The sequence below is a fragment of the Glycine soja genome, chromosome 6 (genome assembly GCF_004193775.1).
Source record: "Glycine soja cultivar W05 chromosome 6, ASM419377v2, whole genome shotgun sequence".
Lineage (NCBI taxonomy): Eukaryota > Viridiplantae > Streptophyta > Magnoliopsida > Fabales > Fabaceae > Glycine > Glycine soja.
In genome coordinates this window covers 43,497,567-43,524,826 of record NC_041007.1, presented here as the reverse complement: position 1 = coordinate 43,524,826, position 27,260 = coordinate 43,497,567, and the positions used below count along the sequence as shown (strand labels likewise).

The 27,260-nt window shown below is 30.3% G+C and overlaps 2 protein-coding genes across 2 annotated transcripts; one reads left to right on the top strand and one right to left on the bottom strand.

Moving 5' to 3' along the window:
• The first annotated feature begins 9,752 nt into the window (after positions 1-9,752).
• Positions 9,753-20,794, top strand: LOC114417065 (cyclic nucleotide-gated ion channel 4-like). The gene is made up of 7 exons (XM_028382162.1): positions 9,753-10,518; positions 14,577-14,792; positions 17,069-17,385; positions 18,294-18,402; positions 18,564-18,800; positions 19,557-19,643; positions 20,158-20,794. Exons 1-7 carry the CDS (start codon positions 9,925-9,927, stop codon positions 20,671-20,673), a joined length of 2,076 nt encoding a protein of 691 aa, XP_028237963.1. The 5' UTR covers positions 9,753-9,924; the 3' UTR covers positions 20,674-20,794.
• A 3,309-nt stretch (positions 20,795-24,103) lies between these two features.
• Positions 24,104-25,838, bottom strand: LOC114416319 (F-box protein PP2-B10-like). Its single transcript, XM_028381187.1, has 3 exons — positions 25,575-25,838; positions 24,884-25,011; positions 24,104-24,434 (listed from the first exon to the last, which is right to left on the bottom strand). The coding sequence occupies exons 1-3, from the start codon at positions 25,836-25,838 to the stop codon at positions 24,104-24,106; spliced, it is 723 nt and encodes a 240-aa protein (XP_028236988.1).
• Between the last annotated feature and the right edge of the window lie 1,422 nt (positions 25,839-27,260).

The window sequence follows — 27,260 nt, the reverse complement described above, 5'->3', positions numbered from 1 at the left end:
AGGAGGGAGGGAGTATCGAGGTAATTTGAGCTAAACAATTAAGAGATTTTTTGTAGGACACAAAAAAGAAGAGATGCCACATGCAATTTGAAAAAAAAAGTACATGGAGTGAGAATGTAACTCAATTATATAAGATGCTTACATTTGAATTTTAACTTTATTACTCACCTCTTATTATATTCTAATGTTTGGCACCAAAGTGTTTGTTGCTCATCGAAAATCATTGTTGTTATCGCTGGAGCCACCTGCTTCGTCCACCTCATTTGGAGCCTCGAAGGTACCTCATCACTTTCTTTGTAGCTCTCCCGTGATCAATACCTAGATTACTCTGATATCTTCCTAACATTCCAACTACAAAAATAATGTTAGGCCTTGTGCAAACTTGAGCATACATGAGGCTTCCAACAACTGAAGCATAAGAAATGTTTTCATTTGTTCCCTCTCAAAATTATTCTTTGAGCATTGGTTCAAATTAAACCTATCACCTTTCACAATGAGAGTGACACTTGGTGAACAAACTTTCATCCAAAATTTCTCTAAAATTTTGTTAATATAGGTATCCCGTGATAGATCTAAAATACCTCAAGGTCTATCTCTATGAATCTTAATGACAATGACATAAGATGCATCACCTATATCCTTCATGTCAAAATTTTTAAAGAAAAATTGTTTCACCTCATGTAGAAAACTTCAATCATTCGCTGCAAGTAAAATATCATCTACATATAAAACAAGAAAACATATTTTACTCCCACTGACCTTGTGGTATATGCATTGATCCGTGGGGTTTTCGTCAAAACCAAGTGAAGAAATTATCTCATGAAACTTAAGGTACCACTGACAGAAAACTTATTTTAAACCATATTTAGATTTATTAAGCTTGCAAACCAAATGTTCACCACTGCTAGAGGAGAAGCCTTTAGATTATTTGATATAAACCTCCTCCTCTAAATCACCATTAAAAAAAAGGTTGTTTTCACATCCATTTGTTGCAACTCAAGGTCAAAATGAACAACTAATGTCAAAATAATACGAAGAGAATCTTTCTTAGATACATGAGAAAAAAATTTGTGTAATCGATTCCTTCTTTTTGAGTAAATCCCTTAACAACAAGTCTTACCTTGTATCTCTTAATGTTACCTAATGAATCCCTTTTGGTCTTAAAGACCTATTTACAGCCAATGACCTTTGTCTTATTAGACAACTCTACAACGTTCCAAAATCAGTTACTCTGCATGGAATTCATCTCATCTTTCATGGCATCATACCATAAATTTCGCTCTTTACAACTCATGGCTTGATCAAAAGTTTCAGGATCATTTTCAGCTTCAATATTATAGTCAGATTCTTGCAAATATACAATATAATCACTAGGAATAACTGATTTTCTTACTCTAATAGATCTCCTAAATGTTGCATCAACATTTTCTTGGGGATCATGTTGTTCATCTAGTTGTTCATCATTTTTAGGAATTTGATGATCAACTTGATTTACTAGATTATCAACAACAGGTTGTGGAATGCCAGACATTTGTTGTTTATCGTTCCTTTGAACTTGAGGGGTATGAATTACAACCAATCTTTCACTTGATGTGGGAAGTTGAAACTCTATATGATTAATTTCAGAACCTAAGTCCCTCAATTGATCATTCCTACTTAAAGTTATTTTCAAGAAACTTGGCATTTCTTGATTCCACAATCCTAGTAATATGATATGGACAGTAAAACCTATAACCTTTAGACCTTTTGGCATATCCAATGAAATACATACTAATAGTCCACGGGTCAATTTTCTTCTCTTGTGAGTTATATATTCTCACCTTAGACGGACAATCCCAAATGTGCATATGTTTCAAACTCGGTTTCCAACCTTTAAACAACTTAAAAGGTGTCTTTGGGATAACCTTGGTTGGAACACGATTTAATATATACACTGCCATCTTTAGTGCTTCATCCCACAAAGATTTAGGAAGATTGGAGTTGCTAAGCATACTTCGTATTATGTCCAATAATGTTCGGTTCCTTCTTTTTGCCACACCATTCTGATTTGGAGAAACATGCATAGTGTATTGGGCAACAATCCCATGTTCTTGAAGAAACTTTGCAAAAGGACCAAGTGCTTGTCCATTCTTAGTATATCTGTCATAATATTCTCCACTTATATCTTATTTCACTATTTTTATTTGCTTGTCACATTGGTTCTCAACTTCATCCTTAAAGACTTTGAAGATATCCAATGCTTCATTTTTGTTATGAAGCAAATAAACATTCATATATCGTGAATAATCATCTATAAAGGTGATAAAATATTTCTAACCACGTGCATCCATATCTGGACAACAAATATCAGTATGAATTATTTCTAATATGCTTGAATTCTTGTTAGCACCTTTCTTAGACATATTGGTTTGTTTACCCTTAATGTAGTCCACACAAGTCTTAAAGTCAGCAAAATCTAGAGTATTGAGTACGCCATCTTTCACTAACCATTTAATCTTTTCAATGGAGGTATGTCCTAATCTCCGGTGTCATAACATAGAGGACTTCTCATTAATATTACATCTTTTAATACCAATTTGAACATGCATTAAACTATAAGTGACATAATTTTGTAAACCAAGAAGATAAAGACCATCAGACAAGATACCATTCTCAATACATTTAGAATTATAAAATAACTCAAATGACGTGTCTTTAAAATTAAAGGAATATCCAAAAGGTACGCGTTTGGAAACAGAAATCAAGTTTCGAGAAAACTTGGAACATAAAAGGTCATTTCTAATTTCAAAATAAAGCCACTACTTAAAGCTAAAATGCAAGTTCCAATAGCCTCCACAGGTGAGTCTAGCTTATTGCCTAATAAAATGCTTCACTTACTTCCCACTGGTTTCCTTAGGTTTTTGCATACCCTATAAAGAATTTTCAATATGGATTGTAGATCCAAAATTAATCCACCAGGTGTTAATATTAACACTAGCCATATTAGATTCATAACATACTAATGAGATTGATTTACCTTTCTTCTCAAGCAATTTTTGGAATTCGGGGAAATTCTTCTTCATGTGTCCTTTTTTCTTACAAAAGAAACACTTTGTCACCTTCTTAATATAATCTTGAGGTGGTATTTTACCATTCCTCTTTTGATTAGCTTGAGACTTAGTTGTTTTATTCTTCCCAGAAGCAATTGTCAACAATGCGCTCTCACCAATCTCCATTACAAACATTTCAAATTCCTGAACACACATGGTCGTTAATTCATTAATAGATCATTTATCCTTATGTGTGTTGTAGGAAATCTTAAACAACCCATATTTCGATGGAAGGGTGTTCAAAATGAAGTGCACCAGGAAGGACTCAAACATATTAGCCTCCAGTTTCTTAAGTTGAGCTGAAATATCTCACATTTGCATTATGTACTCACACATACCTTTCATACTGGTGAGCCAGAGAGAGGAGAACTTCATGATCAGGGTGTTTGCTAAAGCCTTATCTGAAGTGATAAACTAGTCATCAATAGTCTTAAGCAAGTGTCATACCTTTTCATGTTGGTTGACAAAACCACATATCCCAATCGAGATTTTAGTCTTAATGAAAATCACGTTGATCTAGTTGGGTCACTCCCACCGCTTATATAGCATAATAGCAGCTCGGCTACTTTCATCAGTGATTGCAGATGGTTCGTCTTTCCTTATATCATAGTCTATGACCATCCTCCTCAATTGCAGAAGAATTCTCTCCTTCCATATCTTATAATTATCTCCTTTGAGTTCGGGAGCATTATATTGAAAATAAAAAAAAACTAACAATTTGAGAAGCTGCAAAAATCCAAAGGCTTATTTCAAAATTTGAGGCATATTAATCTTAATTGTATGTTTTATCAATGTAAACATACCAAAAAATTGAATCTTGCGACATAAAATTTCTTGTGGGCTAAATTTTTAATTCAACAAGAAATAATTAAACTTTATGATAGAATAACCAAATTACATATTCAAATTCATGCTTTACGGTTATAACATGAAAATAATTCGATTTTCTATCACAAATATTTACTTTACGATGAAGCTGATGAATTATAAATACCTCATGATCCTTGTAGATAAACCATGAAAAATAATATTTCATTTTATCCCAATTAATTATACAAATGTAATAAAAATATGTGTGGAATTAAATTCCTTATATGATTTTTAAACAACTTAATATATAATTTTAATCAAATTATTGATGTTTTGACTAATTCATAATTAATCAAAATTATAAAGATTACTTAGACATAAAACTTAATCATATGAGAATAAATCATATTATACACTTTAAGATCATGATATAATATAATGATAAACAAAATTCTCATATATAATTTCATAATCGAAACATAATGTTATATATTTGATTTCATATATATATATATAAAATAATTTTTTCCCAAAATATATTCAAAGAATCTTAAATGGTTCAATGGCTCATGTGAATCCCAATAAGTTATAGTAGCAAGTTTGAAACCCAGCCAACGCAGAAAGATGTATTTTTCCTTCTTTTTTTAAACAAACAAAAAACACCATTCATCATCTTCAACCTTTGGAGCACTTGACCAATTTAGGAAAATTATTACACAAACTACTTACGAGTTGCCCCACTCCCATTAAAACTCCCTCCAATTGACACTTTTAAACCTCTCTAACCCACCATGCTAATTGAACAATTATATTCCAAACAAATTAAACACTAATTATTAATTAGTTACCAAGTTAAACATATAATATATATCAATTTTTTCTTAAAAAAAACACACATGCTATGTCCTTGTCTATTTTTGCGTATATGTGTACATGGAATTCCAAATTAAATGGCATCTGAGCAAAGATAAATGTATTTTATTCTTTTTCAGAATTTTCTAGTGTTGTGTAATAATGTATCTTCTGCAAGTTCAGTGTCCCTTTCAAGATTTGGAAGTTGGAACTAGTAGTAGAATTACAAATTAGCTAAGCATATTGCATGTATAGTTAATATTCTTGTTTGGTGACATGTATCATCAACGAGTCCACACAATGACAACGCCAAACAAAGCTAGCGAACTAGGAGGGTCCACGTGTATGGGTGATTCATGTGCCTCTATGACCCCATATGCATGTTTGTACTTTACTAGCTTTGCATTATTGTAAGAGGTTTCTGAATTTTATGAACCACCATTAAGGATCAACCTTCGAAACCAAATAACGGTTTTTCCAGATTTTGTGTTGTCCATTGGAAAATTTCTTGAGTGCCCCATATGTTTGACGAGCATTTTTTGGAGACCAGAAATTATTTTTGTAAATTATATGTAATTTACAACATTTTGTTATATCTGTCTGTTAATCAACGTGCAACACGAATAATTGTTTTAGTGACCGTTACAAATTAAGGACGTGGAAAAAGGATGGAGAATGAACGGTTAAGAAATTAAAAGGGAAAGGGAAAAAGAGTTGTGAAGGAAGAGGGGAAAAACATAAAAGTTGTTATATTTTACCTTATGTTTTAAAATAAAGTTGTGTGGGGGATGCTTATTTGTTCTAAGTTTGTTAAGTGACATTTTTTTTTATATTTTTATCATATATGTCCTTCTTCATCTTGTCTTTTGTTTTTGAAAGAAAATATCACAATAAGGTAAATTGAATTGTGATTTAATTTTTTTTAAACCTTTCTCGTAAAAAAGTTTTATCGTCTGATGAAACTTTGAAAGTAAATGATAAATTTTTACAAATAGACACAATCAGACGTTAATAACAGATTTTGCAAAAATATTTTTTTTTTCACAATAAAATCAAATTCAAATCCTAAATCTATTGGCATACATATATGCTCCAACCAAAGGACTTTCAAAAAACAAGGAAAAAAAACTTAGTTTTCAAGCTAACCAAATCTTTTTATGGTCTAAAACTAAATAGGTGATAATATGTTAATATTTAATTTCATTCCTTCATTATTAGTCTTGAATACAATAGATTGAGTTCTAAAAGAAATTTGAAAATAATAATTTTATCATTTTGTTGTTGTATGCAAATAACTAACATGTTGGTTATAGGCCTTAACAAAGACCGAGTCCAAGAACTGGAAGCATAGTTGGATAGGAAATTTGAAATGAAAGACTTTGAACCAACAAAGAAGATTTTATGGATGAAATTCATTATAACAAAAAAGATAGGAAGATTATGCTTTTACAAGACCTAGAAAAAGTCTTGTGTGGCTTTAACATGCAAGACTGCAAGCCAATCTCTACCACACTTCTTGTCAAATACAAATTTTCCTCATGTATGTGTCTTAACAACGCAATAAAAAGGATGAAAAAGTCTTGAGTACACAATATATATAGATCAGTGGTGGGAAGCATTATGTTTGCTATGATTTGTACTAGATGGGATATTACTTATGTCGTTAGGGTGATTGGTTGATTTATGACAAATCCTGATGGAGAGCATTGGGATGGTATAAAAAGGATCATTATATGTATTGATGGAACCTCATGTGGTGAATTATGTTTTGGAGGATAATGATTTATTGTCAAATATATGTTGATTCAATTTTTTTAGGTAATCTTGACCCAAGAAAAACTACTAGCTAGATCTTATGTTTGTACTTACAATAGGATTGATAAGCTGATTATCGAAATTACAGACTATTTTAGTTCCATATAACTACTACAAAAGCAGAATATATGAAATCTACACACTCAAGCATATAATGAAGTTATTTGAAAGATTAAGGGAAGAACTTGTGTACAAGAAGCAAAATATTTTTGTGTACTTTGCAGTTAAAGTATCTTGTACATTACAAGGAATTAATCCTTTCATTATAGAACAAATTAAGCACATAAGTGTTAATTTGTTTGAGAAGTAGTAGAAGAAAGGAGAGTACATATACACACAAGATTCACACCAAAGATAACCTACTAGATGTTATGACAAAGTCAATAAATAGAAACAAGTTTAGATATATTGGGTCCTGCAGAAAATGTAACCAACAACAAATAAGATAAAAAGGTTTTTTGAAAGCTCATAAGAGTAACTTTATCTGGGAGATTACCATAGATAAAGTTGCTTTTGAGGCATACAAGTCAAAAGCACGAATGGTAAATTCTATCTTTGCATTTGCTACATTGATGAATTGGTTGGATGCATGATTGAAATTTTGTAATGACATTGAATGATTAAATTCAAACTTATCTATAAATAGCAAGCTCCTTAGATGAATTCAACTTCTCGTTTGAAATAAAAACATACAAGTGTTCTCGATCTAAGTGTTTCTCCTACTTTATAGAGGTACAATATGCTATTACGTACAAGAGTATAATGGTTTTACTGTATTTAAAGAGAGATTATAGTATTTCTTACACTTAACAAAAATATTTCTCAAATTTTGTCTATAATTTTTTTATATAAGGTTTTAAATAACAATTGTCTATACTTAAATATGACAATTACTTTTTCGTGCCACATTAATTTATCTTGCGACTAGTATGATAGGCCTAAATTAATTAGGTTGAACCATCTAGTTTAACAACCTTATCTTTTTTTACAAAAATATCATTTTAATAATGGCTCTTGTTTCCAACATTCTATGTCTTTGCATGCTTTTCATTTATATTTTAAAAAATGTCAGCTCTTGTTACAATACATAAATGCTAAATACTTTTGAATTTCAAAATGTTAAAAAGGATTTTACTTTTTCAGTTGATTTTATTTTAAATAATTATAAATAAGTATATATAGAAAAATTTTACATTTTGGGATCGAGTATTAATTTTCTAAAATGATTAAAATATATTGAGTGCATGTAGAATATAAGGGTACCTCGCTCTTAATTTCCAAGTTCTTGAGAGACTTTAAGTAGACGTGTAATGTTTTTTTAAGAGGTAGATTTGTAACGTAAGTGAGCAGAATCCTAAGTTAGATAATATAGTTATAAACAAAAGAAAAGTTTTTTTTTTCTTTATCTGACGTGCGCTGGTGGCAACGTAACTGGCTCCACACCCAGAAATTATATATTAATGTCCACGAGGAAAGACAGTACAATTTGCATCTCCCTTGAAGGGAACAGAAAGCAAAGAAGGCAAAGCTGTAAACAAACGAAAATTACGCACTGCATGGAAAAAAGAAACTTATCAGCCACTTGGTTTGCAATTCTCTCTCTCTCTCTCTCTCTCTCTCTCTCTCTCTCTATATATATATATATATATATATATATATAAAACTTAACGAATTAGCTGCTTAATTGATTTCAATATGACAAGTGTGCACACTGGAACATCCAAAATATTTGTCCTTCTATGGATGAAATTTATATAAATTAACCGTTCTTAATTGATAAGATTTTTTTTTTATTTGTAGAGTAAATTATCATTCTTATTTTTAAAATTGTAACATACACAAATTGTGTTAAGTGCAAAAAAACATTTAAAAGATCTCTTTAAAAATTAGTTTATAAGAAAATAACCTATCTAATTATATAAGTATTTATCATTAACCATCCGATATGAGGCTGTTAACAAATTGGTCTCGTGGACTAAAAATAGATTACTATTTACTAGACTTTAAAAATGTTTAATAAACACCGTAGACTTACCGTTGTCATTTCCATTTCCAACACCCACCCACACGTGTTTTTTTCTAATCAGTAAAAAATATTATTTACGGGCACAAGTTGTGCTTGTGCATGCCAAATTGTTCATCACCATACATGTAACGACCTAGGTTTGATATATATAGGGCCCTTGACTTAACCAACCTGTTACATAAAGCTTATACATTTCCACCCTTACAAGTCCTTGCTACATAATGCTTAACCAACCCCTTGCATAAATAATTTCAAATCATAGCCTCTTCCACACATCGGCACGCAAAATATGTACTGTACCATATTTTCATAGTGTAACATGTGGCAAACATACACAGTGGTTTTTAATTCCTAACTCCTCTCAATTCTTAGGTTGACAAACCTTATTCCATCCCCTCCAATCAGTTTTTTGAGCAATCACCATTAAATTAGACTATAAGGAAGATCCTTAGATACCTATCAAAATATTTAAGACTTTGATAGTTTAAAAAAAATCAAACTCTTTTGAACATTTTTTTACTGACACTTGGAAAGGGCTTGAAATATCCACTAAAATATACTGACACTTCATATTTTAAAATAATAAAAATGTTAACATTTTTTTATCACACTCTTTTGAACATACTTTATATAATTATTATTAGTTGAAATTTATTAAAAATATTTTCTTTTAGAAGTCTAGATTCTTATTCAATGAATTTTGACTAAAGATTTTGTAGTTTTTTTAAGTATTAACCAATAATAGAAAATATATCAAAAGAAATGTGTTAAATAGATTTTTTTTTTGGTTCCAAAATAATATACAATGTATATTAAGGTAACATTTAGTTTAATGTTTTTTTAAAAGAAAGTCAATTGAAACATATATTTCGAATAATTCTTAAAACTAAAAAATGTACATTTTCAATAAGTAAGAATATAAAAAAGAATAATTTTATAGAAAATAATTAGAACAACTTATACTTGTAACGCAAAGAATTTTTTTTTTTTAACGAAACACCAATAAACAAGCTAGAACAATTCTATTAACCACGAAGCACATGAATTAATTAATTGATACGTTGTTATCATAATTTAATAAGTGATTTGGAATTTGATTTTGAATTTGGAATATACAATTTTGTTACGGACCAAGCATGGCTATAGAACAACACTTCTCAGAGTGTCAGAATAATATTTCATACACATCCCAATCCAATTATTCCCCTCTCTTCGTATTTCACTTCCTCACACAATCCACACTCATAACAAAACCCTCCCCAAAACTAAAAACACAGAAATCAAAATTGAAATTATTAAAAAATTTGTCTGTTATTCTTTCTCTCCACCACCATGGCTACTACCATAACAGAGCAAGAAGCCTCATCACGTGCCCCGCACGTGCTCGACTACGCCACCACTACATCCGACGACGACACGGAAAAGGAGGAGGAGGAGCTGGTACACGAGCAAAACGAATCCTCCGGCGGAGGGCGGTGGTTTCCGGCGGCGTGCGGTGGCGGCACGCGGCGGAGCGGGGGAGGCGCGTTAGGGCGAGTTCTTGACCCAAGGGCGAAGTGGGTCCAGGAATGGAACAGGGTGTTCCTGCTAGTGTGCGCCGCGGGGTTGTTCGTTGACCCTCTCTTCTTCTACGCGCTCTCCGTCAGCGACTCGTGCATGTGCGTCTTCGTTGACGGGTGGCTCGCCGTCACCGTCACGGTGCTGCGGTGCATGACCGACGCACTGCACGTGTGGAACATGGTTATAAGGTGCAAGATGGCGAAACGCACCTTCGGACTCGGCGCCTCCACCACTTCTTCCGGCAGAGGAACATCCTCGTCCTCTGTCGGACTCAGAGATACCCGACCGCGTTCCGTCGCGATGGGATATCTCATGTCACGGACCGGATTCTTTTTTGATCTGTTCGTTATTCTTCCTCTACCACAGGTAATAATTTTATTTACAGTTACTGTAGTAAATAATATATCTACTGCTCTCTCCCTCCCTCTTGTCTGTTCATAATGACACTCAATAACCAAATTTTCGTTAATATTTAGAAATATTATTATTAATTAATTATTTGTTAATAATTAATTTCTATAAAAAACAGTTAATCATCATTTTTAGTAAATTATATATATTTCATTTAAAACTAAGAAGAATTTGTTTAAAATAATCAAATTTAATATCACTCAAACTAATAATAACTTATTGATTGATGAATTTAATTTATGGTGATGCTAATTAGAAGTAAAAATACTCACATAAATTCACACCAATTCAAAACTGATCAGTCAAGTTATTGCCTAAACATTCAAGGAGAGAAAATAAAAACTACCTCTAATAGGTTAATAGAACATAGGATTCGTAGAATAATATTTCGTACTTAATATTATTTTTCTTAAACTAATAATAGCATTGGGTGCAGTCTTAGATTTTTTTTGTCAGTAAATATATTATTGAAAGAAAGCAAGACAGAATGGGTACAAGATGTACCAAGTTCTGAAGACTGCAAAGTTAAGTTATAAAACCAATACAAACCTTTACCTCATTACAAGACATCTTTTACTATGGCTAAATAAAAGTAGCCAAGAACACTTCAGTACAAGATATATGATTCAGATTACCCAATCGGGATTCTACAAAATCAGAAAAATTGTAGACTTAGATTTGGATAGATCGAGAGAGATCACAAGGAGAAAAAAAAGGTAAATTATTAATATAGTGTGATTAGAAACCAAAAAAAAAAAAAATGTGTAACTGGGAGAGCTACTGTTTGAACGGTGAGAGAATCATTACTATTTGTGTAATAAGATTATAATTTTTTTGACAATAATAAATAAAATAGAAAAATAAAAGCGAATGATGTAAAAAAATGAAGAGTTTAATAAATAAGTAATCTCAATGTTTTTTTATATTATAACTTTTAAAATAATTATCATAAAAATTAATAAATTAAATTTATGATAATTTGTGATTAGATCACTTTCTAAGTATATGTTATTTATTTTGAAATGAATGATTTGGTATTTAGAAATAAAGAAAAAAAACTGTAATAATTAATAAATTAAATTTATGATAATTTGTGATTAGATCACTTTCTAAGTATATGTTATTTATTTTGAAATGAATGATTTGGTATTTAGAAATAAAGAAAAAAAACTGTAATAAGAGAATGATATATAAACAAAATAACTCTTTTAATTGTTATTATTTTCAGTTTTTAAAATTATATTACAAAAATATTCATCTTTATAGTATTCGCCTAGATAGAGGTAAAAGACTTGGAATGTTTTTCTATTGTTAAATTACAAGATGTGATTATGTCAAAGAGAGAAAAGCATGACTTTTATAAAATAAAAATCTATCACGACTATAATGAAAGTTCACTAACATTAATAAAAATTATGTTTGTTTTTGTACGACTCTTATCGTTTAACATTGAAAGGACAATAGTCTTTCCCAAAAGATGTACATAGAGGTGTAAAAGGTAGTAAATGTTAAAAATCATAATTGATTATGTCATCTCATTAATTATGAGTTTTGTCATGTTATGAGTGGTATTTTGGCGAAAAGCGTTTTTGGTTGTGTAAAACATTGATTCGAGAGAAGGTTCGTTGTTTGGTATTAATATATTAGTGGGTAGTGAGTAGTGATGAATTGGAGACGATGGCGACAGGTGTATGCGATATTGTGACTCTATAAATTTGCACGGAGACTTTGGTGATAGCCAACAAAATTCTGCATGTGATGTTTCTCATTTGTCTATCAAAACTTTGTGATAATTTGGCATATGTGTTATATAAGTATATTCTGAAGATGGCTTAAAGTGTTTTTTACGCAATTGTTTGCATATAAGTTTAAGGTAAGTTCTTCCAAATTCTTCTTTGGAGAACTAAATTCAGCATGCATATCTTGGAGCTATATTACATTTTCAGATAAAGGCTAATTGAGAGTACATCCAAAACATTATCTTTTAGAAAAATAACAAAATCAGAAAAACTTGAACTGCACTCTTGAAAACCCGGCCCTTTCCTGCTAAATTGTCTATATCTGATTTATTTTTTTATTTATAATTTTTTACTCAAATTTTTAAAATTATTTATTCATATTGAAACATAATCATTATCTATATATGCTTGTTTTTATTTTGAAAAGTTAGGAGTCCTTATTGATTATGATTTTCATGATTCATTGTCTCTTAATTTAATAACTTTTGCATGCAGCCCCTATACCCTTGCCTTCTTCCTCTTTATATTGAAGGGGAATTTCGATCGATTCCAAGTCCTCTTAGTCGCATTGTAAATATATGATGGTATTCCTAACAAACTCAACAAAAAATAAATAAAAATAAAATAACATTTGATCAACCTACCTAACAAGGAACACTACATGAGCCTAAGCACGTGCTTCCTGCAGAAACCACCCCAAAAAATGTCAATGTTATTTGACATTATTCTTGGAAGGTAAAACACGTACGGCACTTGTATGATGTGCTGATCTGCATAACATGCGTTGCTTGTTGTTTAACAATATATATATATATATAACAGGAAGACCAAAATATGTTACAGTATGTTACATCAATTCAAAATGGGAGCCACAAATTTAGATGCAGCCAAACTGATTCTTTGTCTGATTAGAATTTCTTATGGTATATGCATAGCGTGGTCCCCTAAAATATCTATACATGATTATTACATGTTTTTGTTTGGTGCAATTCATATTCGTGGACATCTGATCATAAAAATACATTCGTGGTCATGAATAATTACAACTCAGTGACAATATGGTACGTATATATGTCGTCTGGCATTTGTTCATTATTGAAAGTTTGATTTTAATTTTTTTAAATAGTATCTTCACATGCAGGAAGGGGAGGTACACTAACTTAAAATGGCTATATACACTATAAAAACAGAAAAAAAAATAAGAGGGTACTTAACATAAAACAAATCAAAGAGAGCTAATTGTTTTTTTGAGGTATGACCATAGGTTGATTGCCCTTATAAATCGGTATCTTGAACTTCATCATTAATGCTTTTTATAAATTAATAAGAATGCCCTTTTGCAACAATAATTAGCACAAGCAAATTATAAAAATCAAATTTTGCTATTAGTAAACATAATGATGACTGAAGACAACCAACGAAACCGTCAATTTTGAACTTATGTGTGAAGTGTGTACATGCTATTCGGTGTTCTTTATTAGATAGACTAGTTATTTGTTCATTTGAGTGTGTATCATAAAGTAAATTTTTTTTTTTATAGAGGAATTAAGTTTAAATTATGCTCCAACACAACCAAGTATATATATATATATATATATATATATATATATATATATATATATATATATATATATATATGGCCTTAAATGCCATAAAGGAGTACATTGATAATATTTTATAGGTTTATAATAAAAGGCTTTGGGTTTGATTAAAAATATGATATTTGCATTATAATTTTCTGAAGTGAAACACATTTTAAAAAGTACACGCAGTACACGTAATAATTTCTTATCAAGAAAATGAGTGATGTCCCATGTGCTTGTAATTAGTTACTAGCTATGATCATATGCACTTTTTTTTTGTTTACAAATGATCGTATGTACTTAAATATATAGAAGAAATAAACCAAGAAAACTAAATTAAATGATATTTTGTGTCCTTATAAATATAAAAATCTTTTGAAATTTGTTTTTGTAAAATTTTTGATATGTTTTCATTTATAAAAAATTGAAATGTTTTATTTCTTTTGTCTAGATCAAAGTTTGGACATCCTAACTTACATGTATTATTATATATATATATCATAGGTTCAAATTATGTTCTCATCAAGAATCTCACATTTTAATTTTGTGAAAATAAAAAATTTTATGTAAATAAATTTTAAACATTTCTATATTTTTAAGGATAGAAAATATATTTTAATAAATTAGAAATATGTGATACTTACGGTCATATTGATGTTGAAAATTTTAACATTTATTTATATGGTTTCAGATTGTACTATGGGTGGCAATCCCCTCCTTGTTGGAGAAAGGTTCAGTGACATTGGTGATGACAGTGTTCTTAATTATCTTTCTCTTCCAATACCTTCCCAAAATTTTTCATTCGGTTTGCCATTTGCGACGCACGCAAAACCTCTCTGGCTACATTTTTGGAACAGTTTGGTGGGGAATCGCCCTTAACATGATCGCGTATTTTGTTGCTTCCCATGTAAGTCCCACCTTAATTTCTTGCCTCCCATTCATATATAGCTTTGAGGACACTGATTTTAATATCACTAAACCTTTTAAAACCAACCATGCATAATATTTTAAAATAAATTAATCTTTGTACTCTTACATAGTCTTAAATTAATCTATCATGTTCAAATCTTACAAATAAAAATAATATAGTTGAGAGATAAAATTTTGTTAAATATACGACTATTTAAGTTATTTAATAGATTAGTTACGGATAAAATTAATATATATTTTATATTTATATAATATGATTACAAATTAAAATAAAATTTAATGCAGTTTAAAAGTTCCTTTAAAGTCATACATGATCAAGTCAACTTCTTCCCTTATATTATTTTTATATCATTTCCAAAAATTTGGATTAATATAAAAAAAATTCTATGATTATGGTGAAAACTGCATTAAGAAGCATATATAAATAATTAAATCAAAGGAGGCTTATTGATGTAAGAAAGGTATATGGGTAAGATATATTGTTGGATTACGTTTTAACCTAGGCTAAAATGTTGAGTGTTGAAAACAACCTATCAAAACAATACACGTTCTAAAGGTTTACAATGATTCTTTGTTGCTTTGCAAAATATAGTTGTTATTGGGGAAAGTTCCCCAACAAACTGCGCCCAAGAGATTTACGTATAAGACATAAATAAAAAAGTACTCCACGCGGTTGTGGAAAGTACTTAGATTTTTCTCTTTTTTGATTTCCTAATCATGAGGCTAATACTTTTCAACGTATATGTTAAAATATTGTCACAAAGATCGTCTTACTTTTTGGTTTAAGCAAATTTTAAGAAATAAATTATTTAACTTAATAAAGTTAATTTGTCTTATATGTGTAACGCAGCATATTGATTTTAATTTAAATAGATGAAAGATGACAAAAAGAAGTCTCGGTTAATAATGAGATTATGAGAGTAAAGCTTATCTAAGGGATAAAGAGACTTGTTTCTGACGAGCAAAAGCCAAAAAAAGTGGTAAGAGACAAAGAAGTACATTCGTAATGCTTGTGGTGGTGGAAAAATTTACATAGTCTTGTTTTTTTCCCCTTGTTTGATTTCCCGGCCATGAGATGAATAGTGAAACAAACCATATATGTTTAACTATAGAGGAATGGTTTTTGGATACTACATTTTTCCAAACATTTCATTAACAAACCATATATATAATTTTTTTCTCTCTCCGTTTTTTCTTCTTCTTTCTCTTTTGGTGTCACATAAGTTTTTGAATGTACACAAATCTTTTTTATTAAGTACACATGTTCAAGATATCACCACGAAGACAATTTTACTTATTTTTGTTGTTTTAAAAAAGTATCAACAAAGTAATTCGCGAATGAACACGATTATAACAAACCAAACAAGATACAATTACGAATGCTTATGATAAAAAATAAATAAATAAAGTTAAAGTTGCGAGACTTGTTAATTAATATATTCGAGGTTTTAAATCAATTCTGCTATTTGTATAACTGTACGTGTTTCCAAATGTTGACTTGCTAGCATAAAGTTTATTGATAACTTAGTTTATTACAATTAATCAAATGAATTTCTAAGTATCCACGGGCTTAATAACAGGGTTAGATTTTGGCGAATTAACAATTGTTGTTTATTTAATTTAAGCGCGCATATATATATATATATATATATATATATATATATATATATATATATATATATATTGAAAAAAAGCAAACTGACAAAATATTCTTTTTTTTCTCCAAATAATTGATAAAAACAAGTGAACAATATTTATTATTTATAAATAAATTGAAACAAACAAGTACTAAATCATTTAACTTGGAAAATAAATGAGGCATTGGGTTTGGCTTAGGGTCAACACTAAAGAAGTTAGTATCATTTTCATAGTTCTAAACCGTATTGTGGTCAGTTATTTCTACATATATTTTTTAAAATGTCATATAATTAGAATTTTTTACTCTAAGACTTTGAGACTCTATAAATTAACTTCTTTTTATTTAACCTACTCTGAAATTAATTTTAATTCAGAATCTAGTCAAACTAAAAACATCTCAGCTCTTGTTCTTCCTCAAATATGTACCACGTGAGAATCAAATCTAATTCCTTTCCCCCATAACCTTAACGTACGTGTATTTTCAATTAAGTCAAATGAAATATCATGCCACAGCTTTCCGTTGTTGTCTAGAGTAATTTTTGTTGTAGTGTTTCTTTAATTTCTTTGAGAAATTAAACTACTACTTAACCATGCCTCTTGTTTTTGCACAAACAGGCAGCAGGGGCATGTTGGTACTTGCTAGGGATACAAAGGGCAGCCAAGTGTCTCAAAGTGCAGTGTGAGAAAACAAGTGGTTGTGGCATGAAAATCTTGTCTTGTCAAACACCCATATATTACGGAAGCAACAGTTTTCTAGTTAGGGATAGGGCAAGGTTGGCTTGGGCAGAGAACAGGGAAGTGAGACACACATGCCTAAATGGTCCTGACAACTACAACTATGGAGCTTATAGATGGTCTGTTCAGCTTGTCACAAACGATAATCGATTGGAGAAGATACTTTTCCCTATCTTCTGGGGCCTAATGACTCTCAGGTAGGTACCTTTGTTTTCTTGATTTTACATATGCTAAGTCTTGTATTCTTTTGATGGTGTTTTTCATTTGTCGTGTTCATATTATTAATTAACCATTTTGTGGGCCGTTTCTATGTATAGTGATCACTGTTATTGTTTCCATAATTAAGCTTGATGGAAAAATTATGTAACCAAATTTGGATTCAGTATACTAAAATATATAATTTGAATTTAGTCTCATTGTATTGGTAACATTATAATTTTTTTTATATATTTTACAAAAGAATTTAATATTAAGAATTTTAGAAAATTAATATAGTAATGAATGTTTTATGTCTTTCACGGACTTATTTGATAACTAAATATTTATTATAACCTTTTTTTTATGATTGAGAAATAAAAAGTACAAGACGAAAAATTACAACCTAAGAAGAAGAAACGCCTATGCATCTGCCAAAACAAAAGATAGAAGCAAAAGAGGAATAAAATTGTAAATCTTCAAAAAGTATAAGTATGGTTCATATTAAGACAATTGCAATAATTTTCATAGTATGATTCTTCAATTTTTTAATATAATAATAGCATGGTGTTTTTTAGCTTTGAATTTTGGGAAAAAGTAAAGAATCAACAAACATTATAAAAATGTTGGGCCAGTCCAAAAAACCTACAGGCTACAACCTACATGAGTTCAAACTTAGACATCAAATTAAAATACGACCAAATTAAATCTTGGCCTTTTTATCCCAATCTGTTATAATCTCTAACAGTCCACATTGGACCATGTAAAGATTTATAAGGTTCTTATATCATGATTTATATATATATATATATATATATATATATATATATATATATATATATATATATATATTATATTCATTCTTCATGCTTACTCTAAAGTCTAAATCTATTTTTGTTGATGTGATAAGCACTTTTGGAAACCTAGAGAGTACAACCGAATGGCTGGAAGTAGTTTTCAACATCATTGTGCTGACCAGTGGCCTTCTTCTTGTCACCATGTTGATTGGAAACATCAAGGTAAACACAATTAGCCAGGCTAAATAATTGCAAATCCAAAGCAATAATCATCAATCACATTCATTTTAGTGCATTAGTTAATTTGGAAATATTTGCTATGGAATTGTTTTGACATTTTGGGCACATACCATATGTGTATGTATATATATACATGGCGGCAGGTATTTTTGCATGCAACAACGTCAAAAAAGCAAGCAATGCAATTGAAGATGAGGAATATTGAATGGTGGATGAGGAAACGACGCTTGCCGCTAGGGTTTAGGCAGCGCGTGCGTAACTATGAGAGGCAACGTTGGGCTGCCATGCGTGGGGTTGATGAATTTGAGATGACTAAAAATCTTCCTGAGGGATTAAGAAGAGACATTAAATACCATCTTTGTCTAGACTTGGTGAGACAGGTAATGAAATTGCTTAAGAATAATATCAAAAGAGTTTTTTTCACCATAAGTATGAAATAGGAAATGAATGTTGCCCATGATTTTCCTCAAATCAGGACTGCTCTAACGGTGAGAGATGTCTAAAACAAATTTAAGGATAAAATTTTTTACTTAAAAAAAAGAATTATATATTAAACATTTTTTTTAATATATGTAATATTTTTGTCAATGTAGTTTTTTTTTATTTTATAAAAATTAATAGTAAATATTTTTTTTTGTAAGTCTAAAGTATAAATTTTAGTTATTTTATTATTGGGTCCATCCTGTCTCAAATCTTTTTCTTTTTTTTCTTTCTCCCTTTTTATTGAATTTTTAACCGATAAAACGAAATTAAGCAGTACAGTATTTGGAGGAAAAATCGTCTCATTTTTTTCATTTACACACACACACACAATCAATTTGGGGATTACATTGTTTTGTTGTTTATCTTGTTAATTTAGTAGATACCAATAAAGAAAGCCTTCTGATAACATTATTTTCCCTTTATCGTCTTTCATTTGCCAAGTTTCTATGTGATAATTAACCTCCCATGATAAAAATTCTACTAGACCAAATCATACTGCGCTAAAAGAACTTAAATATAAGTATTACCTACACGTTTAGCTTAATTGCACTAAAAATAATGAAGAGATATGTTTTGTTTAGCTTGTTGTTAGAAAACCAATTATGTTTTTTTTTGTTCTTTCTTCTTTAAAGACTAACCGCTTTATATTTTAGGTGCCTCTATTTCAACACATGGACGATCTGGTTCTAGAGAACATCTGTGACCGTGTGAAGTCTCTGATATTCACAAAGGGAGAAACAGTACGTTATAATTTCCACTAATATCACATTTTGCATAATGCATTGGGACAAAGTTAAATAACTTTAAATGTGAAATGATACTAACGTACACTCTTTTAAACACAGACTTTACAATGGACTAAAATTTATAAGAAATTATAAAATTCGGCGAGTCTCATTCCACTTCTAATTTAATAAGTTTTATTCATTATTTTACAGTTTTTAATAAACTTTGACCATTAATAAATTAAAAAATGTAACAGTAGTGTGTTAAAAAGGATATATATTACTAGCTAACTATTACTTCTCAATTTAAAAAGTAGAGATTAATATATTCTTTTGAAATTAAAATGATTAAGCTTTATTAAAAAAATTATCGATAAATATTAATTATTAATATTATTAATTTTTTTTAACAAAGGAAATAAAATAGGTGACTTTTTCACTTTTGGTTTGTTTTATAATCATCTAATCAACTTTATATATACTGAGCTTTATTAACCCTAACATGCATATGCTTAATAATATGATGTAGATAGCTAGAGAAGGAGACCCAGTTCAGAGAATGCTATTTGTAGTAAGGGGTCACCTTCAAAGCAGCCAAGTCCTAAGGGATGGTGTGAAGAGTTGTTGCATGTTAGGTCCAGGAAACTTCAGTGGGGACGAACTCCTCTCATGGTGTTTAAGGAGACCCTTCATAGAACGCCTTCCACCATCTTCATCCACACTCATCACGTTGGAAACCACCGAGGCTTTTGGCCTTGAAGCCGAGGATGTGAAGTATGTGACACAACATTTTAGGTACACATTTGTTAAGGAGAAGGTGAAGAGAAGTGCAAGGTATTACTCACCAGGGTGGAGAACTTGGGCTGCTGTGGCCATTCAATTGGCATGGAGGAGGTACAAGCATAGGTTGACTTTGACTTCATTGTCCTTTATAAGGCCTAGGAGGCCTTTGTCAAGGTCTTCTTCCATGGGAGAGGACAGGCTTCGCCTCTACACGGCTTTGTTAACCTCCCCAAAGCCTAATCAGGATGATTTTGACTTTTGAAAATATATACATGGATGCAGAATATTATTGTTTGATTGATCTTAATGGTAGAAAAATAAAGAAAAATGTGTGCATGTTTATGATTGTGTTGGTTTCGCTGAATGGGCTTTGTGGGTACAGACTTTGTGGTGACTTACACGCATGTTCAGTTCTACATGTGCATGGATTGATTGACCACCATATAACAAAAGAAGTTCACAAAACACTGCATTTATGAAATAATTAAGTTGCACATTCATATAAAATCTCTTGCATGCTTTCGTCATAATATGGTCATTTGCCTTTTCATAACTCAACCACTATAGGTGGCGGTATTTTGTGCTTTCATAAGATTCAACCTTTTAGATTATTCAATATCATTTATATTAAATTGTCCAAATCACAAGTCACCATGCATGCAAGAGTGAATGATTTCAGCAATTTCATTCATAATAGGCTTTATAACATTCCTGGCCATTTTTAGTTTAATACAGTTCTCTTATAGGAAGTGGTAATGATTCATGCGTAGGTTCTTTCAATGAAGGAAAATAGTTCGTTTGATTTATATGAAATGTATATGTTATGCCTGGCCTATTTGAAGTAAGGTAATGAATTCACGTAGTTTCATTTTGTAGAAAGTATGATTTAATTCTATTAAATGACTTCGGTTTATAAAAGGATTATTGGAGAACTTAATAATTTAAGACCAAACTTTCAAAAATACTATAAGCTTTGTAATAAAACATTTCATCTCTTGTTTTTCTTAAGCTACACATGTACGCCTATACATATTCACTAGTGTTTAATTCCTTTTTATTTTAGAACTAGTAAACTTTGAATTTGAACAATCATAGATTTTGTCCTTAATAAATGAAAATCAGCTGAATTTTTTTAAAATAAAATAGGGATAATCATTGTGTTAAAGTGTAAGAGAGATAACCAATGGGATTTTAGATGAAAATCACAAACAACCCACTAATAGTTTAGCATTTCATTTCGTTAAGTTATTTTCAGCTAAAAACCCATTATTTAATTAACTAAAAATCCCCTTTCAGACCCTTTATATATAACACCTTTAAACTAGAAACAAACAAAAATCTTGGATCAAAGCCAAACTTTTAAGAAAAATGCAAGAACTTATATATGGACATCAACGGAACAAACCTTTCTATTTTCGGATCATTTTTAGTTCCAGAATTTTAACTCTCGCCCTCTTCATGAAATTCATTCTTTCCTGTTGTGTTAGAAACACGAGATAAGCACACATTCACATCTTTTTATTTTTCCTAAATTCAACTTAAAACATTCTCAATATATTAAAAACCAAGAGGGTTCTAAATCAACAAGTCACATAAAAACATTAGAACATCAACAAATTCTTAAAAATAGAAAACATGCATAGTTTTTCAACCAAACTTTTATGGTGGCATCCTTAGGATCTCCAAATCATATCAATTTATTTAGAACACAAACATATCATACAGAAAAAGCACAATAAATCATGAACAGTGCCTAACTCACCTAAATCAATGAGCATAGCTGGGATTTTTATTTCCTTTTACATGCTAAGATTTTTCTAATTTAATTTTTTGAGTAACTTATATGTTATGCCTAACACTTAGTCAAATCCATGGGTTCCGAGAGAGAGAGGTAGAGAATAGAAATTTCACAAATTGCTTCAAGCATGCCAAATTCAAAACTGAAAAGGTCAAGCATTCAAAATCACATATCAACCATATTTTTACCAAGCACCAAGAATCAACTTGACTCCAAGCCAAATTTAGACTCATTGGGTCCATAAATCACCTCCAAAATGACATGCATGGTCTCAAGACACAAGGATCCTAACATGCAAACTGATTTTCAGTCATGAACCAACACCGATCACACAACCATCAAATAGAAATAAAGATCAATTCATAAATTTGACATGCGCCAAAAAAAATATTGGGGGAAAGGGTTAAGGAATACAACCTTTTGGTGTTTTGAAAATAAAAAAGGAAATAAAAATAAGAAAATTCAAGCCAAAGTTTGAACTACTCTTGGGCTATTCTAAGCAAATCAACAGAGAATTTTTAAAATAAAAATAAAAGGGTTACGATGAGAAATCGTGGCTTGGTGGATCAATCGAATACTTAAGTTACTTTGTGAAAGAAACCATCATCTCTCACCATTTGATTGGTGGTTGTAGGTGCGTCCTTGAGGTTCTCCTTCCCCTTGTTCTATACGACCAAAAGAACAAAGAGAATGGATACTGAAACTGTTAAGAACACGTGAGTCAGAGTTGAGGTGTGTGTGAGCCTTGGGTAGAAGGGAAAAAAGTGAGAAACTGTATTTGTGTGCGCCTCTGTGGAAACCTAGAGAGAATGAAGAGTTGTTTTTTTAGTTTATAACTTTTTAGAGAGATTTAAAATGAGTGAAATGAGCATGTGTGTGAGATGGGGGTTAAAATTTTGGAGTAGTAATTAATAAGAATTTTTTTAGCATACTTCAGCATTAGACAAGAAAGCCCTAGCCTTGGTGTTAAGGGGTAAATTGGAAATAAAATGGGGTAATGAGTTAATAATAATTTTTTGTGTGTTCAAGGAATAATTTGGGATAAAATGAATCAACATTTAAATTTGGCTATGAAAAATTTAATTAATTTGGAATAAAATGAGAAAGTAAAATTAAAAGAGATTTCCTACAACACCAATCCAATATCAAAATTCTCCCCCACAAACACCTAGGCAAACTAAGGATTATGTTTGTTGACATTGAGAATATAACTTGTTAAATCTATCTTTTAATATCTTCCTCCATCCAATGATCATGCCAAAAAAGGAAAAGTGGCTCCCCATTATACCTTTTTCAATATGGAATGTGAGAACCAATTCTCCTTAAATCATACATTCAATTTTTATAAGGAGTAGATGTCCCTCCATCACCTTAAGTCCTTATTCTCCCTAAAGTTTAGCTTTCCATCTCTGAATACATAACGACCTACAAAAAATTGATAACATAAACTTGTGTTAGTAGTCATCATTTCCCACAACCATTTTCCTAATTAAACTCGGTTAAAAGCCCTTAAATCCTTGATCCCTAGCTTCACCCATTTTTTTTCTCTCTACAAGCATTATGCCAAAATCCCCCTTCCCGAACTCAAACATCCCATTTAGTTATTTTTGCAATGAGTAAAATCCCATTTGTACATGTAATAACAAAATTTCCTTTTAATTTAGTATTTTACTACAATATAAATATTATATATATATATATATATATATATATATATATATATATATATATATATATGTGGAGAGAGAGAGAGAGAATTATTAAAAATCGAATGATAAATCCTATCACTCTAAATTTCACTTTTAATCAAAGATCAATTTTATTAAATTAAATTATTTCAAAATAAAGTCTGCAAACTCTAATTCAAACACACATAGAAAGATTTCCTTTCCATTCACAAATTTTTGGGCCTGAACTCAACTCCTTCAACAATAAGGCAACAATAAGACCTCAAATCATTATTCTTCAACTTATAATGAAAATCCACTAAGTTATATCCGTCTCCGCTAAAAAAGTCTGTGATCTCAACCTCCATCCATCCATCTTCTCTCCTCTGAGCTCTCTCCAGCATCCATTGTAGGTTCCTAGGTTGATAATCTTGGTCTACCAAATGAAAGATGAAGTAAACACCATAATTTGTATTTGGCGACAAAACTTTAGTGTCTAAATTACTTCCCGTAACACGCAGTTTGTAGTCGAATTTGATCTGTACTAGTTGGTAAAATCTGCACGGGTAACACTTATCACTGAATATATGAAAACGTATAAGAATTGATAAATAAATATTGGGGCTCAGAATGTGACAACTTTTTACTAAAAGCTTTTATGCAAATTAGTTCTTTAAGGATAATTAAATTTGTTTAAAAGTTGTAAACTTGAAAGGATAAATTTCTTACTAGCAGTTAAATTTTTTAGACAATCTTTATACATTTACACTTCAAGACCGAAACAATAGAAGTTTCCTTTTCAAAAACCAACCTATAATAATTGATGAACATAATGTTTAGTTAGGACTTAGGAGTGTATAGTGATGACAAATTGACAATTGACCACAATCTAAGTAATATTATATATTATTATTAATATCTATGATTGAATTAGATTGCAAATAATCTTTTTTTTATTATTATTATTATACAATTGCAAAAACATTGGAAGAGAAAAGAAAGCAAACCTCGACTGTGGTACAGATTCCTCGGACGAGAAATAGCATTCAGAACCACTCGACCGGATACGGAATTCGATTCCCGATGCACTCACCATGCAGCACTTTTTGCCGGTAGCTTTCTCTAGATATAAACTCTGTTCAATCCAAATCAATTTTATCATTTTACAAGTTAAATGAAAATAAATAGGGAATTTGATGATGTGAGATTTAGTAGGATTATCCCCCCAAATTGTTAAACAATGATTAAAAAGAGAATAAGCAATATCAAGATCATGACACAAAACTGAGAAAAATTCAGGATGATCCACTCATTATTTTCAACTAAACAAAGATACATTGGGAGCAAACTATTTATTGGTATAATAAATTAGAAAAACAATTTGCAGCCGACGCATAATACTTTGTCGTTAATAAACGATTATAAAAATACTTACCAACAAATAGGAATTTTACCTCAATAATAAGAATTGAACTCACGTTCTTTTGGAATGAGTTATCAATTAGATTAACTTTTTGGTTGCTAACAAATATTTAGTAATATAAGTGTGCCATATATTGCTAGTTAACATTAATATAAAAAAAAAACTTGTCATATGATCATCAATCGATATGGCTAAGGCGTAATTTCATAATCTATAAAATACAAATCAATCATGTGACAAATTAAAATCACCATAGACTTGAGTGATAGTCTTACCATATTCCCATTGACCAAAAGAACATGATGGACACTGAGGTGTGAGTAAATTTGTTTTTTGGAGAATAAATTAAGGGATGGTGTTGAAGACTGATCTATGATATCTTTGTAATCAGATGGAAGAAAGTTCTCCCACACAGCATCTGAATCTGCAATTTCTTTAAAGAATGGGGACACAAGAGATAATCTGCATGCATCCTCAGGAGATGTGAAGGAAACAATCATTGAGATACACTCTTCGGGAAGAACCTTTGTGATATCCATTTTTCTTTGTTATTCTCTATATCAGGACTGACACTATGAGTATTGTTCCTTAAAAATTTTGGACACTAAGCCCCCTTTAAATAGAGGTTTGAAAAATATACAAATTTTCAAATAGGAAATTGGTAGAAAGACAATTAATTAAAGATGAATTATGCAAAATATGAAATATTATTAGAGAATCCATAGAAAAGAAGAAAAAAAACACACGTAATTAACTTCCTAATTAAAAAATGTGATAAAAAAGATAAACAAATAAAGAAAATTACAAAGAATGATAAGGAAGTTAGAAACAATATCTAAAATATTGAAAAAAGTAAGAATTAATTAATAATAAAATAAATTATCATTGTTTGATTACCTTTTTTTACTTTATAATTTTCATAGAGTTTTTTTATTTAATATATTTTCACGACCGAGATCGTGTTGGATTGGTGAAAAATGTCTAAAAGTTATTTTGAAAATAGAATTTTGAGAAAATGTTTAAAAAGGTATTTTAGCAAAAAATTGATCTTTGTAAAAAGAAAATAAGAAGAACAAATTTGATCTATGAAAATAAGATAAGCATGTGAGTGATCAATTTATGGCGAGGAAGAAAACTAAATTCCACAACCCCATAATGTGTTCCTTCAAATTAGTCACCTTAAAGTTGATTGTGTAATATTTAATAACTAAAAAGAATTATTTTTTGCATATTAAATAAAATAAAAGTAAATGAATTTATTTTCTTTTTGAGAAAGAAAAGAAAATAATTTACTTTTATAATAATAAGTTTTTTGGAAAGAATATTAGTAGATTTTTTTGTTCGATTAGACCTTGGTGATATTTTGGAAAAAAGACAAATTATTTTGGAAAGACTTTTATCTTACTTCTTGGTAAGTTAGAAAGATAGGAATTTATTTATTTTATTGAAAGAAGAATCTATATTGACCAAGACTTGAGATAGTATAATTTTACTTATATAAAGTTGGGGGTAAAAAATATGATTACGAAGATAGGAAATTTCGCTACACAGATACTATATATATATTGTCCCCTTTCTCTCTCATTCCCAAGTTGACAACTATTTGATAAGAAACACTTTTCGAGGAGGCTATAATCCCACAATAGATATTTTTCAAAGTCTATAAATGAACATTGTTATGGGCTTGGAGTTTGAGGACCAAGCAGTCTCCTAAGAGAGAAGAAAAGAGTGGGAGAGAGAGAACTAGGGAGGAACGTTTTCTGTTATTTTTCTGATATCCTTCCAGCACCATTTCTTTACATATATATAGCTGTTATAGAGGGGACAAGTCCCGACAAGCAAAAATAGAAAAGATAAAAGCAATCCGAAATATCCTAACAGCAAATATGCCTTTATTCTACTACCTACGCATCTTCTAGAAGACACGATGCTATCACACGGGTTTGCGCTTTTCCTACGTA